The following is a 14901-nucleotide window of genomic DNA, read 5'->3' as shown; positions in this document are numbered from 1 at the left end:
AGGAAGATGAGAGATACCAGACCCAACAATGCAGACGAGCTGAAGGCCGCTATCAAAGCAACCTGGGCTTCCATAACACCTCAGCAGTGCCACAGGCTGATCATCTGCATGTCACTCCGCAAGTGTGAATCAGCACTCAAGGCACCCCAAGCTCTCTCACTCCTTCAAGAATTAGACTCCCTCAGTCCCCTGGACTTGCCTAGTCACCTCATCTCTCCCAGTCTTTCAGACTCACTTAACTGTCCCAGCTCACTCAGTCTTGAGAGTAAGGAATCTCTCCTCTAACATGGAGTGCTGTCTCCAGAGTAGAGCACCTCTCCTAATGGAAGTATGCCTGTCTGCTGGATGTATCACACATCTGTCTACTGATGGGAGCCCTGAGCTTTAGCCAAACCTTGCTAACGACGAGTGTACATACCTGCAGACTCACATGGGTTGAATTCCGAAAGAATTCACATTTGAAAATCTTTTCTAAGAATTTCCGTTCAAATTTTGCACCATTAGTGGGTCACAGAAATGGCTGATTTTCGTCTGACCATCAAATTTGAGTGATCGGGGATGTTGGAAATGTTTTGAAAAACAAAGGTATTTTGAATCAATGATAAATTCTCTTCTGTAGCAACATGAGGTGAAATCGAAGGCTTGGTTGGTTGAATTTTGAAATCAATGGTAGCACCATCGGATTACAAAACGCACAAAATTTCAGATTTTCTAAAGAAAATTCATTCGGAATTTGACCCATGTATGGCCTGCACTAGACAGAGAATTCTTCCCACTCAAATCTCTTCAAAGTCCCCAAGCTCCAGACTATGATTTGGAATGATAAAACCTGAAGAAAGCTGAAAACCCAATCTTCTTCACTCAGTCACAACACTCCAGAGCCCCTAAAGCTGTATCCTTGAGAACCCTACGTATCTTCTGCCTATACTCACACAGTGGCAGGGCATAGTACTGTCAAAATATAATTTACAATACACACCCACCCCTATACATACACATGCACCCCCACCCCATCAAGTTAACCACAGACTCTGCTCCATTGCTGGCTTTCTTCCTATACAGAAACCTATATAAATATGGGAAGAGAAGATTGTGCCTCCTGCCTACACACCAAAGCAATAGTGAGATACTACACACACCAAAAATCACTATGGTAGGTTCCCTTGCTGTCTATGACCCTAAATATGCTGTTCAGTATAGTCTACACTATGACAGACTGCCTAAAGAAAAATTCTGGTTTAAAATGTCTCCATGGTGACAAGAGAAGAGGCTATACTTAAAAAAATTCATACTGTATATTGATAGCCATGTGCAAAATTCACATTTACAGGAAGTTTATAGTTTCATTAATTATCCTGGATATACTTGTAAAAGAAATTGGCTTAATAATGTTTTAAGTGGGTGTTGATGTTTAAAAGAACAAAAAAATAAAAAAAGATTGTTTCTCTATTTTATTTTTTTATTATACATGGAAACATCCACATTAGCTCATCACACCACACAAACATAGACCCGTATTCTCAGTGTTGAAGTAGTGGTCTCTCTGCAGACATATGACATGCCTCCTACCAAGTCAGATTTCTAGCTTTGCCATCAAAAAAGCTCATGCTCCCTGCTGATTGGAGAGCCCTAGCTCTGACACAGTTGGGAGTGCATCAGAACTCTGCAGAGAGACCACTGTTTCCACACAGAAAGCAGGTACAACAAGATTTTCACTAAGGTCATGTTTTATTTTCCTACCCAGGCGCAGTACAAAAATTGTATTTATGCCTGAACTCTTCTGCCATTTAGTAAACTTTATTAAATAGTGGTTGCATAGACTTATAATTTTCTGTGAGCAAAACATCTGTCTTAGGCTCTGTCACGAGAACCGAGAGCGCAGGGAGAGAGCACACAGAGACAGACTGCACGAACCCCGACGTGCGGGCGTTTATTGGGGTACAGACAATAGATCCGTTAGTCTACAGATCCATACCACACATAGCAACACTGTAAAGTTCTTTGGAAGGCAATATGGAACAACAGGGGGGCTGGTAGTCCACAGGGTTCAGTAAAGCGGACGTGGCGGTTTCGTGGAACTTCAGGTTCCTGGGGAGAATTGGGCTCAGTCTTTTGGGCAGCAGGGGGTTAGTCCACTTACTGGATGCGGGGAGCCGGACACGGAGGGTTGCAGTCCACACAGGCAACACAGCAGAGGGCAGTTCAGGCAGGCAATGGGTAAGTCCGGGCACACAGCAGAGGGCAGGCTGGCAGGCGATGGGTAATTCCGGACACACAGCAGAGGGCAGTTCAGGCAGGCAATGGGTAAGTCCGAGCACACAGCAGAGGGCAGGCTGGCAGGCAATGGGTAAGTCCGGGCACACAGCAGAGGGCAGGCTGGCAGGCAATGGGTAAGTCCGGACACACAGCAGAGGGCAGTTCAGGCAGGCAATGGGTAAGTCCGAGCACACAGCAGAGGGCAGGCTGGCAGGCAATGGGTAAGTCCGGGCACACAGCAGAGGGCAGGCTGGCAGGCAATGGGTAAGTCCGGACACACAGCAGAGGGCAGTTCAGGCAGGCAATGGGTAAGTCCGAGCACACAGCAGAGGGCAGGCTGGCAGGCAATGGGTAAGTCCGGGCACACAGCAGAGGGCAGGCTGGCAGGCAATGGGTAAGTCCAGGCACACAGCAGAAGGCAGTTCACAGGGTAGCAATCCAGGGACTCACCAGCAGCAGAAAGTTAACCCCACACAGGGAAGAGATCCAGCAGCAGACTGGCTGTCAGGTCAGCCAGGGAGAGGAGAGCCGGGGGATGGTAGTCTTGAGAAGCTGGCCGCAGCCCAGTCCTCTCTCAGACACAACACGCAAGAGAACACACGGCTGGTTGCCCTGCTCCTCCTTAAAAACAGAGAGGGGCGCGTTGCTGTTGCCGTGGTAACGGGCCCCGTCCCCCGCATCTCCGGACCTGCCCAGGGAACACGGCCTTTGTCCCTGTCCGGCATTGAGCCCGGGTAGATGTGCACGAGGGGGCAGGGAGGAGAGGTGACAGGAGGCCTGTTTGTGGATTCCCACAGCAGGGTAGCAACTTTCTGGTGTCCAGCCAGGGAAGCAGGATGCTCCCTCAACAGGGGGCCAGACTGCGAGCGACAGGAGAGTGAGGGGCTGCTGAGGGGTGGGTGCGGCAGGCAGCAAGCCTGGAGGATTGGGGGGCGGGGGGGGGGGGGACCAGCTTCGTGACAGGCTCCATGCACACTAGCGTTTTTTGACCTCCTAGAAGCTGTATCAGCATTTTTTTCTGCTCATAGAAGCTAAAAATAGTGTTATCCTATGTGCCCATGTACACTATTTTAGGCTAATAACGCTTTTCAAGCTTCAGCGTTTAGGAGCAGAAAAAAAATTGTTATGTAGAGTTTTTGGGAGCATTTTTTCCTGGCAGAAAAAATGCTGAACACTTCTGAAGTGCCCCAAACTGCTTTTTCTAGTTTTTTTTTGTTCCCTAAATGTACTGTAAAATCCCTAATAAAAACACTAATGTTCCTAAACACCACTTAAAAAAAAAAAAAAAAAAAAGCTAATACCAGCGGGTTTTTTATTTTACTTAAAAAATGCTAGTGTGTATGGAGGCCAACAAGGTTTCAGTTTTGTGTAAAAAGCTAATGCTGCTTCCACCTAACAACTGCACTTTTATTTTCTCCATCAGCTTTTCCCCCACAGTTATTACCTTTTGTATCACTTGACCCTCCCTAACAAGCAGGGCCCTCTGATTCCTCCTGTATTGAATTGTATTGCAATTGTACTGTCTTGCTCTTCTGTAATAAAGTGCTGCACAAATTGCTGGGGCTATATAAATCCTGAATAATAATAATAGTAATAATACACGGTGTCACCCCCTTCCAAACATTAACAATTTTAATAGTTCTTTAGTGAAATAAAGCCAAAAGCTCAAATTATATTTCTCTAACCATCTCAAATGTGCAACATCTATACCAATTTTTTCATTAATATAGAGCTGGCCATAGACAAATGATAATGGATAGATATGTATGCAAGACCATGACACCATTTCCTTTATTTTTTTTTTCCTAGATAGATGCATAGCGACCAAGCATGCATGCTAATGCAAAGGTATACATATTCTCAGAGAAAGCAAAATCCAACATAATCGTTCCACAATCTAAAGAATAACTGGTTAGGGGTGGCGCATGATATGTATACATATAAAGATGATTATCCAGTGTGTCTGTGTAGTATTAACAATGCACTGAAAGAAAAAAAAAAATCATCGATCTGGAGTAATACTCTTGAGTAGACATAAATAAAAAAAAATTAAAAAACCGGATACTGGTCCGAGAAACAGGAAAACATCATTATCATTCACAGCACATCCAGCAAAACTCATTTTCCATCTATCATATAAATACATTTTTTCTTCAGCTTAGCTGCCTTAAATGCAGCTAATGTCTCCTTTTGATTTGTGGCTTCAGTTTAACTGCTAGATTATATGTAATCAAATTAAAAAGCTGGGGAAAGAATATTGGATGAGAACATTCATGGAGCTTAAAAGTTCTAAAATAAACCCAGAGCCTGAACTGATTAAATGAAGTTAAGTAAACAGAAAAATTTGAAAAAGACAGGATAAATGGAGGCATTGACAAGGAATGCCACTCATGGCAATTCCGCAAATAATGTCCTCTCATTTCCCCAAGCATCATATGGTAGCCCAACTAAAAAAATGAGTGCACTATCAATTACTCTTCCTGACTAAAACTTAGTGATATTAAAGGCTCAGGTCTTAAAAAAAAAAATATGTTCTACCTACCTGCTGTGTAATGGTTTGGCACACAGCAGCCCCGATGCTCCTCTTCTTGGGTTCCACACCAGTGCTCCTGGCTCCTCCCCTCACAGAGCGCCCCCCATAACAGGCCGCTTACTCTGGGGGCACTCGTGCATTCTCACTCCCGAGTCCAGCTCTGTGTGTCTATAAGGCACTGCAGCTCAGCCACGTCCCATCAATGGCTCCCACTGCTGTGTCTCAACCAATGAGCAAGAGAGACCTGGGAGAGCCAAGGCTCCCATGTACTGTATATCTGGCTCAGGTATGTAGTGGGTGGAGTAGCACACAGGTTTTTTTACCTTCAGTCTTTACAACAAAAGCAAACCCTCCTACCCCTTACACCAAATAAGCTGCCATCTTAGCTTCTGTTTCATCTGTGGTTGCCATGGTGCTGCACATGTGATCTGTATAACACCAACCATTTGATGGCTTGACAATCCGGTTGAGAGCACAAGTACAAATATATAGGATATATATGGCCTGCTATGAATGTAACTCTTTGGGAAAACAGTTAAAATGATGGGTTTAGTTCCACATTAAAGTGGCTGTAACCCTAACATTTACCCAGTGAAGTGACTGGCCTCAGGTGATACACAGACACAAATCCTACTACATGTTGTACCTGTTTATCTACTCCATCTTTCCCCTACATTCATTTAAAATACAGAATTTACACAGGATCTCTCAGCTCTGAAAAGCAGGGGGAAGGGAGCTAAGTTACATCAGTGAGAACTGGAGAGAAGAGGCACAACTACCCTTCACACAGCTCATGGAAAGAGTTGAGGCTGTTAATCACAGACTGAGCCTCCCTATCACCATTTTTCTTTTGGTGTCAGAAAAATGTATCAGAAGCAACTGATGCTTTTAGCAGAGGAATGAGGCAGCAGACAGATATGACACTTACAGCTCTGGATTGAGACAAACATACACTATAAAGAGATATGCTTTGTTCATATTTCATGTCTGAGGTTTACAACCACTTTAATGATGTACAGCAAGTGGAAAGGAGATGGCAAAGGATTGGAAAGAAAAAGGAAAGGAGTTTTAAAGTATGTTGTGCCACTCTGCTCAGCAGATTTTGGATATACTGTAAATATTGAATACTCTGGGCTCAAGGGAGTGGTAGGTGTCAGGAGCACATGACGAAGTTTCCCATTTGAGCACTCGTGTATGAGACTTTAAGCAGTAGTTAACTCCACTTTTGAACTTGTACCTACAAGTCAGCCTATAGTAAAGCCCTCCAGTAGGTACAGGGAGTATCCGAAACTTGTAGTATTAGGAGATATTCTCATGGCTTGCAGCCGGTGATGTCACCGGCACATGCACTCTGGAGGGATGGCATACTCATGGCATCCCTTCAGAGTTCTGTGCCGTGGGCAAGACTCCTGCACACATGCGCGGGTGTGACATTGCAAGCTCGCCCATTCAAGTGGCCGCAGCTTACGAACCCAGAAGGAAGACTAGGTGAAGATAGAAGCCCTGTCAGCAGTGACAGCGCACCGCTGGAGGGCTTTGTTTTAAGGCAAGTATGCCATAATGTGCTAGTATGCAATGCATACTAGCACATTATGGCTTAAACCACCCAGGCCCTTTTTTTTTGTTTTTTAGGTTTGCTACCACTTTAAGCTGGCAACAGACAGATCAGAATTAGGCAGGTTCAGCAGGGACTGGCCAAATTTCAATCCTTGTGTGGCCGTCTCTGTATGATGGAAGTCAATCAATCTGTGGAATGGGAATGTTGGAAAACATGTTTTTCAGCCTGTCTGGAGCCACTGATCAACAGAGGAGTCTCGCTGTCAAAATACAATGTTCCAGCACAATATCATTTATGTGGATGGAGGAATCCATCCCCCCCCATTTTCCTTTAGCCTGCTAGCTGAACGAAAACAAAATAGTCATCTACGGCCAGCTGTAGGCTGGTCATTCAAACTAGATGGATGAAGCAATCCTCCCTAGTGGAATACTGTATTATGAACACACTGATAAGTGTGTGCAGACACTGATCTTCGGCACACATCCCCGTGACAGACATTGATTAAATAATTGACTTCTGTGGAGTGGAGGGGGATACTCATTAATAGAAATTCAGCCAGTCATTACTGAACCAGTTATAAATTGATCAGTGTATGGTCAGCTGTAGACTTCATTACAAACACTTGGAAGTAATACCCAATCATCCAAGATTTGGGGAGGTAAAATTTTCAATACTGCACACTGTTTTCAGATGGGTAAAAAATGTTTATAGCTGTAACACAATGGAATAACAGTGTAATAGATTTTATTTAAAGGATGAGTTCATCTTTTAGAACATGTAACATGCTTGCATAGCTGCAGCCACTATCCTCCTCCCTTTGACAGATAGTATGGGTAGAAGTCTCCCTGTACTACCTGTCAAATTTAAAAACAACGTGGCCATGCAGGACTTCACCCACATGGCCGCATCATTCATTCACGGACTTATATGAAAGAACTTGCAAGTCCCGACAGCCTTAGCAGCTGTCAGCTTATAGTTTTCAATGACCTACCATGGTGCGGTGGAGCGCCGTGGTAGTTCCTTGAAGCTTCTGGTCAGAATATCTGCTTGCCCATACATCCTCGTACAGCAAGCAGATATTCTGACAGGTCTGCAGGAGACCTGCATGGCATATCAGCAATCTACTAATTGCTGGTGCAATGCTTTCCAGGCTCCTGTAGACAAAAATAATAAACTTTTTTTTACCTGCAAAAAAATGTGCATTTTTTATTTTTTGTCTAAAAGGTGAACTTATCCTATAAAACATTATTGAATGCTTTGTCTGTCTGTAGAGACAAGTGGAGCTGCCATTCATTCTTAATGGCATTCCCCATACATCTCATTCCACAGCACGTTCATGGGTGCAGGAACCACAGGGAATTCTCATAGTGCAAAAGCCTACGGCTGAGCTTCTAAAATGGTGCAGGCACTTTTGCAGGAAACACAGGCACAGCATTCCATGGGCTGCCATGCCAATGCAAATGCAGGGCGCAAACTCGCTTAAGTGTGAACCTAGCCTTAAATTTAACCATATATTTGTGTGTTTGTATACAAGAAAAATCTATATATGATGTTACTTCACAAACTTCACATTCATTTATAATGTATTCACAATAAATACACAAAAAAAATTTTTGTGTGCACACTAGCACAAACTTAAAAACAAAGTCGAACAAGCTGGAACTTGATCCAAGGGGGAACACAAGAACCAAGGGCTGCTACCTGGTTGGAGTGATTTGGGTCTGTGGCTTACGTTTCTGTTGAAGGTGCCTCTCAAGTGTCTGTACAGAAGAAATATATATTTTTCTGCTTTAGGTTAAAATTAAAAAAAAAAAAAATACAATTCTTTTTATTGTTTCATGTATCAGAACTTGAGGTAGGAAGGGACACCCAAAAATGTTGTTTCAAAGTATTGTTCACTGGGTCATATGAAGGATTTTCCTGATCAATGGATTAAATACAATTTGATTACAGTATTTCACTCTGTCCCCTTTTGTATCAGAGACTGGAGCCTGCCTGACTGCTTGCAAGGAGTTGGATTATTTTAACATGCAGATACACCCCCCCCCCCCCCCACTTCATCTGGATGGATGTAATGTGTGTGTGTGTGTGTGTGTGTGTGTGTGTGTGTGTGTGTGTGTGTGTGTGTGTGTGTGTGTGTGTGTGTGTGTGTGTGTATATATATATATATATATATATATATATATATATATATATATATATATATATATATATATATATATATATATATATATATATATATATATATATTGGGTGGCACAGTGGCTTAGTGGTTAGCACTTCTGCCTTGCGGCAATTGAGTCATGGGTTCAATTCCCAACCATGGCGAGTTTGCATGTTCTCCCTGTGTTCGTGTGGGTTTCTTCCGGGTACTCTGGTTTCCTCCCACACTCCAAAGACATGCTGGTAAGTTAATTGGCTCCTGTCTAAATTGTCCTAGTTTCATCCCTGGCCATGCGGGATCTCCTACATGGTAGGGGTTGGGGGAAAGACCTGGCAACCTACCCTGTAAAATAATTGCTAAGAGAATTCATGGGAAAAGTCACTTACGAGTGACGGTCCATGCAATCGCCAAGGGTCGGATACGACCGGATAGATACACACATACACATACAAATACCGGTATATATTTGCTACAATGTAAAGTAGTGAGTGTACAGCTTGTATAACAGTGACAGCGATGTCACTGTCATACATTTGCTGTCCCTTCAAAATAACTCACCACACAGCCATTAATGTCTAAATTGCTGGCAACAAAAGCGAGTACACCCCTAAATGAAAATGTCCAAATTAGCCATTTTCCCTGCCCGGTGTCATGTGACTCGTTAGCATTACAAGGTCTCAGGTGTGAATGGGGAGCAGGTGTGTTAAATTTGGTGTCATTGCTGTCACTTTCTCATACTGGTCACTGGAAGTTCAACATGGCACCTCATGGCAAAGAAACTCTCTGAGAATCCGCCACTGGACCTGCCAATGCTGGTGTTCAATGGCAAAATGCCAATCCACTTCTACGGTGATGGGTTTGAACACAGGGCCCACTAGAGGACATCGGGCCCTCAGGTCACCCTCATGAAGTTTGTTTCTGATTGTTTGGTTAGAGACATTCACACCAGTGGCCTGCTGGAGGTTATTTTGTAGGGATCTGGCAGTGCTCCACCTGTTCCTCATTGCACTACAGAGATACCTGTCCTGCTGATGGATTAAGGACCTTCTATGGCCCTGTCCAGCTCTCCTAGAGTAAATGCCTGTCTCCTTTGTAGGGTCCAGGTATCGCCTCATGCTACCAGTAGTGACACTGACTCTAGCCAAATGCAAAACTAGTGAAAAACAGGTCAGTGGCTTCCACCTGTAAAACCATTCCTGTTTTGGGGGTTGTCTCATTGTTGCCCATCTAGTGCACCTGTTAATTTCATTAACACCAAAGTAGCTGAAACTGATCAACAACCCTCTCTGCTACTTAACTGACCAGATCAATATCTCAGGAGTTTAGATGACTTGATGCTATACTGTACACACACACACACACATATATATACACACACATACAAACACACACACATTTCCCCTTAAACAAATTTACAAATAGTCCAATGTTCACAACCCAGTCCAGTGTTTAAAGGAAAAAAAAAAAGAAAAGAAGAAAAGAAAAAACCTTTAGGTCACTTCTTTTACAACTTTACAGCAGAGCTAAGAATTAACCACATAAGTTCACACAGTGAAAAGTCACTTGTACTCAAAAAAAATGATAGAAGCGTGAAAAAGGCCGCAGCGACCACACTGTTCACCTAAGGGTATCATTATTGCATAAAAATGAGCTTCTCCTACTCACAAGCCACTCAAGAGAAGACTGGTGTTACATGGAAAGCAAGATTTCTTCCAGATAACGAGCTTTCCCAGAAACAGATATACATAGGTGAAACAAGCCTGAGGTATAGAATATGAGAGTGCTACTGAAGCCACAGCAGATCAGGCTAATAAGAAATATGACAGAGACAATGTGTGCCTCCAAATGCTAACACTACTGATAAATTACTCATGTAAAAAGTTGGAGTCCCTAAAATTAAAACTTTATTGTCACAGCCTGCTATTGGCACTGAATGTGGCGTCTCCCTGTGCACAAAACACACATAAGAATATATATATTTTTATAACACAGTGTAACCCTCAATCCAGAAAACCAGATCAGGTATCCATGGGGTGCCCCTCAACCCTGCCACTGCCTAAGGAAGGTGTGAATAAATTGAGTAGGTTAGAAAATGTCGAGCAAGGCACAGGGACTTATCAGATATTAATTTGCATCCTGTGGCAAAAGGGTCAAAGAAGCACATTTAGCCCAAGCCAGAAACACCCTTAGCTAAGCACAAAGATGTTTCAGAGTTTAGCTCCCAAAATAAACGGATAGCCTAAGACAAAACTTGTTCAGATATTTTAATGACCTTCTCTAACTGCTTATTTCTTTTGCTAGTACCTGTATCTTATATTCAAAAATAAATGATACATTGGCAGCAATTACCATGGTGCATCATAAAAAAACTTAATTGCTCTGGTCCACAAGGGTGCAAGAGCTAAAATGGTCAAACTTAAGAATACTTTTGTCTATTTTAGCAATGGGTTCAAAAGATTCAGCAATGACTCTGTTGTGAACTAAGGGTTAATAATGGGGTTGAAAAAGAACAAAATTTTATTACAAAAAAAAAAAAAAATCTCTTATACAAATGCACCCACATGCTGTGGCCATTAAAGTAACACTGTCACTTTGCCCATGCAGGGCAAGCCGACAGCATCTCTGGAAAGGGTAAACCTGCCCCTTTTGCTCTATGCTGTGCTCACCTGTGCTTCCTCACAGCTCATCCATGCTTGGTGAATGCCCGACAAATCTGAATATGGGGAGCCACGTGACCTGCTCCCCTGTGACAGTGCACAGGTTTTGCAGCCAATCACTAAGCCTGAACACTGTCACATGACTGGGGGAAGTGTCATCACTACTCCAGGGTATTGATACAACTGATCTAAGAAGTGGCTGTGAAGCAAGGAGGTGCAAGGAAACTCCTTCAGGCCCTTTGCAGAGATACTGACACTTTGCTCTACATTGGAAAAGTGACAGTGTCTCTTTAACCTCCTGCCGACTGCAAAGTGAATATATGAAGTGGCAAAAAATGTGAACCAAGGTGGTCTAAGGCAGTGTGCTGAGAGTGTACTCACAATGCCCCTCCGGCACACTGACCGAGCTGTCCCTGGCAGCTCTCTCAGTCATGGCTCTTAACCAGAAGCCAGCAGGACAGGCTACCAATCACCGCTGTGAGAGCCAATCACATCAGTAACACGATACAGAAGCTCCATTACCTCCTGGAATTTAAACCCACTTAAAGGGGCAACAGGGAGGCGGTGGTGTTAAAAGATTAAGAATGAGGCTCACTCTTGCACCTGAATTTTGAATTAGTTTCATTGTTGACAAGCTAGCAAAAGGAGTAGGACTACAACGGGACATATCACTGCTGGGTTTACAATATGATAAAAGAAACAACTGAGAGATAGCATTCACCACCAACTACTTATAACAAATATCAGATTTAAAGAAAGTTACCCCAACATTCCTGATACAGTATGTACCTGCTGTACCATTTACTTGTATGATAAAGCATGCTGTTCTCTTTGTATTGCTTCCTTTGTGTGAAATCCCTACCAGTCCCTCTGCTTTCCTATTAAAAACTGACCACATAAGCAGGAAAGCACAGCGTGGTCAGTTATCTAGCTCTGCTGAGAACTCTGCCAGCTCTCCTTCAATGATCTGAGTTTTGTTGACATGCCAGCCGGCCAGCTACACACACACGCACACTGGGAAGAGCAACGTGCTACTGTTTCTCCTCTCCCAGCTCTTTTTCAGTCTGGTCACCACTTAGGAAAAAAAAACTTAACTATAATATTCTTTATATGTATACATAAAGGTTTTGCCTTTCATTTCTGTTTTGAACTGAATTGGTTGTTTTACAGGGTGAGGGTTTACATGTACTTTAACTTTGTTTTAGTAGGTAACCTAATTAAACACGTGACCTTTTTATTAATGGACAGAGAGATCAGCGTTCATAATGTACTGCGTTATAACGAAAGTTACCTCCAATCCATCTTCTCAACTAAATAAGCACAGATTAGGAAACCTGTTCGATTAAAACCATGCGTACAGTGTATACCTGGGAATGAAAAATAAGAATTAGAAATTGCAGTGGTAAACATACAATATAGCTAAACAGCTTTTCATTTTAGATATTACATTTTGAGGTATGAAATCCATCATACAAAACATGTTCATCTATGCTGCAGCAAAGATATGCAATTTGATGGAAACAAAGAAGAAAAAAAAAAAAAAAAACTGTTTAAACAGGTATGTACATTGAAGGTTTATTCTGGAGGACATTTTCTGCTACAGTCTCCCGGGACAAGCTGCACCTTTATACCCAGCTGCATGTTCTGAAAAAAAATAAAAAAAATGAAAAGAATAAAATAAGCTATGCTAAAATGTGAACACAGCTGGGTTCTGAAAAAGCAGGGGCTTCCAAATAAAAGGAATCTCACATACATATTCCGAAATATGAAAAATTACATAGAATTAGTTTCCCATCAGCTTCACTCTGCACCTGCTAGAAGACTTACAAAAGAAGGAACAACTTATCACACCTTCAGACAGCTTAGGTGGCAGCTAGCAATTTTACAAAGTTCCATCATTCAATCAAAGGCAAGAGAATGAATAAAGCGAATTTAAATCAAACTATGTAACTGCACTGCATGAATAAATGCATGACATCTGGCAATGTACTGCAATAGTATCGGTTTTTGCCCATTTATTCTTAGAAAAAGCAGTTCTGGAGCTCCAGTCAAGTGACTGTGTCTCTCAAGGTTTGCCTGAGAAGAGTATTCTGGGACAATTAGAATATCATAGTCTGCTACAGGCAGTAGAAAACTATTCTTTAGTCTTCCTTTCCCTGATACGAATTGTGACTGTTCAGTGTATTTTTCCTATGAGACGTGTACAAAAAGAACAAAATTGCTATAGCACAGACCATGGGATTTATATGACTGCCAGCATCTTTGTTCTGGAGGTACATGCGGACTCTGCAAAATTATTTTTAAGGTTACAAACGGATATAGTACATAATTTCATAACATCAAATACGACACATGCATAACACTCAATTTCCAAACAATACTGGGCTTTAGAATGACCTTGCAGTTTCAGTAAACCAACCAATTATGTCAGTTCCTACATCTGTTAACTAATGCCATCAGAAAAAAAACACTCTCTCCAATACACACAGCTCACATCCAAGTATCCAGTGAGATCTGCACTCCCAACACACACAGCTCACTTGCATGTATTTAGGGCACCAGCTGAATCTGCACTTCAGCACACACAGTTCACTTCCCAGTATCAGAAAAAAAATATTTACAGTAAATACAGGTCAAAACCAAGTATCTATATCACAGTAAGATCTGCACTCCAACATACACAGCCCACTTGCCAGTATCCATGTCATCAGCGAGATCAACACTCCAGAACACAGTTTAGCTTCCAGTGTTCAAGTCACCATGAGATCTGCACTCTAGCACACAGATAACTTCCAGTAACTGTGTCACCAGTGCGATCTGCACTGCAACATACACAGCTTATTACACAGTATCCAGATCAAGGCACCCTTTACAATTATGTACAGTCCCGAGACACCCTTTATAATTATGGACAGTCTTGATGCACCCCATCCTAAAATGTGAAAAACTATTCTAATAGTTTTATTTAACGCAGCAACATCCACACATGTAGGACACCCAACATTAGAGGTGATTTATTCTTCCAAAGCAAATACACTTCTGTACACTGGTACTGACTAGTATGCTGATGTTTCTCTTCTCCCTCAGGTTTTCTCCATCATTGAGATAATGTGACCCCAGCACTGATGGAGAGGGGCAGGAGATGATCAAACTAGGATGCTGTGCAGGCAGCTGAAAACCTCCTTATCAGCGGATGATGTCATTGGTTGTCAGGACACCTGCGGCTAGAAGAAGGTCTTAATGTGTACTATGAAAACCTGTGGCATTGTGTAACTAAAAGGCAGGCTTGTTCCACCCACTGGCTTGTATACAAGCTTTGGGCAATTTTTAGACATTTTGCCAAGGCACCCCTGAGGAAACCTCAAGGCACCCTGGTTGAGAAAGGCTGATCCAGATCACCAGTGAGATCTACTGTACACTCCAGCATACACCGCTCACTTCCCAGCATTCACAACACCAGCGAGATCTACACTCCAGCTTACATAGCTCACTTCCCATTTTTCCCATGACACCAGTTTCATCTTCACTCTAGCGCACACAGCTCACTTCCCAGTATCTATGTCGCCAGTTTCATCTTCACTCTAGCGCACACAGCTCACTTCCCAGTATCTATGTCGCCAGTTTCATCTTCACTCTAGCGCACACAGCTCACTTCCCAGTATCTATGTCGCCAGTTTCATCTTCACTCTAGCGCACACAGCTCACTTCCCAGTATCTATGTCACCAGTTTCAT

The 14901-nt window shown here is 42.7% G+C and overlaps 1 protein-coding gene across 3 annotated transcripts in view; it reads right to left on the bottom strand.

The window, feature by feature from the left end:
- The window catches only part of RNGTT (RNA guanylyltransferase and 5'-phosphatase), a 507135-nt gene that overhangs the window by 465303 nt on the left and 26931 nt on the right, over positions 1 to 14901 (bottom strand). For all 3 annotated transcript variants that reach the window (XM_089691308.1, XM_089691307.1, XM_089691306.1), the window contains exon 5: positions 12460 to 12535. In XM_089691308.1, coding sequence (XP_089547434.1) covers positions 12460 to 12535 — 76 coding nt within the window. The remainder of the gene's footprint in view (positions 1 to 12459; positions 12536 to 14901) is intronic.

The sequence above is a fragment of the Staurois parvus genome, unplaced genomic scaffold (genome assembly GCF_062004578.1).
Source record: "Staurois parvus isolate SC_StPar_1 unplaced genomic scaffold, SC_StPar_1.0 ptg000561l, whole genome shotgun sequence".
NCBI lineage: Eukaryota > Metazoa > Chordata > Amphibia > Anura > Ranidae > Staurois > Staurois parvus.
The sequence above is the reverse complement of the archived record's forward strand: the minus strand, read 5'-3'. Positions and strand labels throughout refer to the sequence as shown.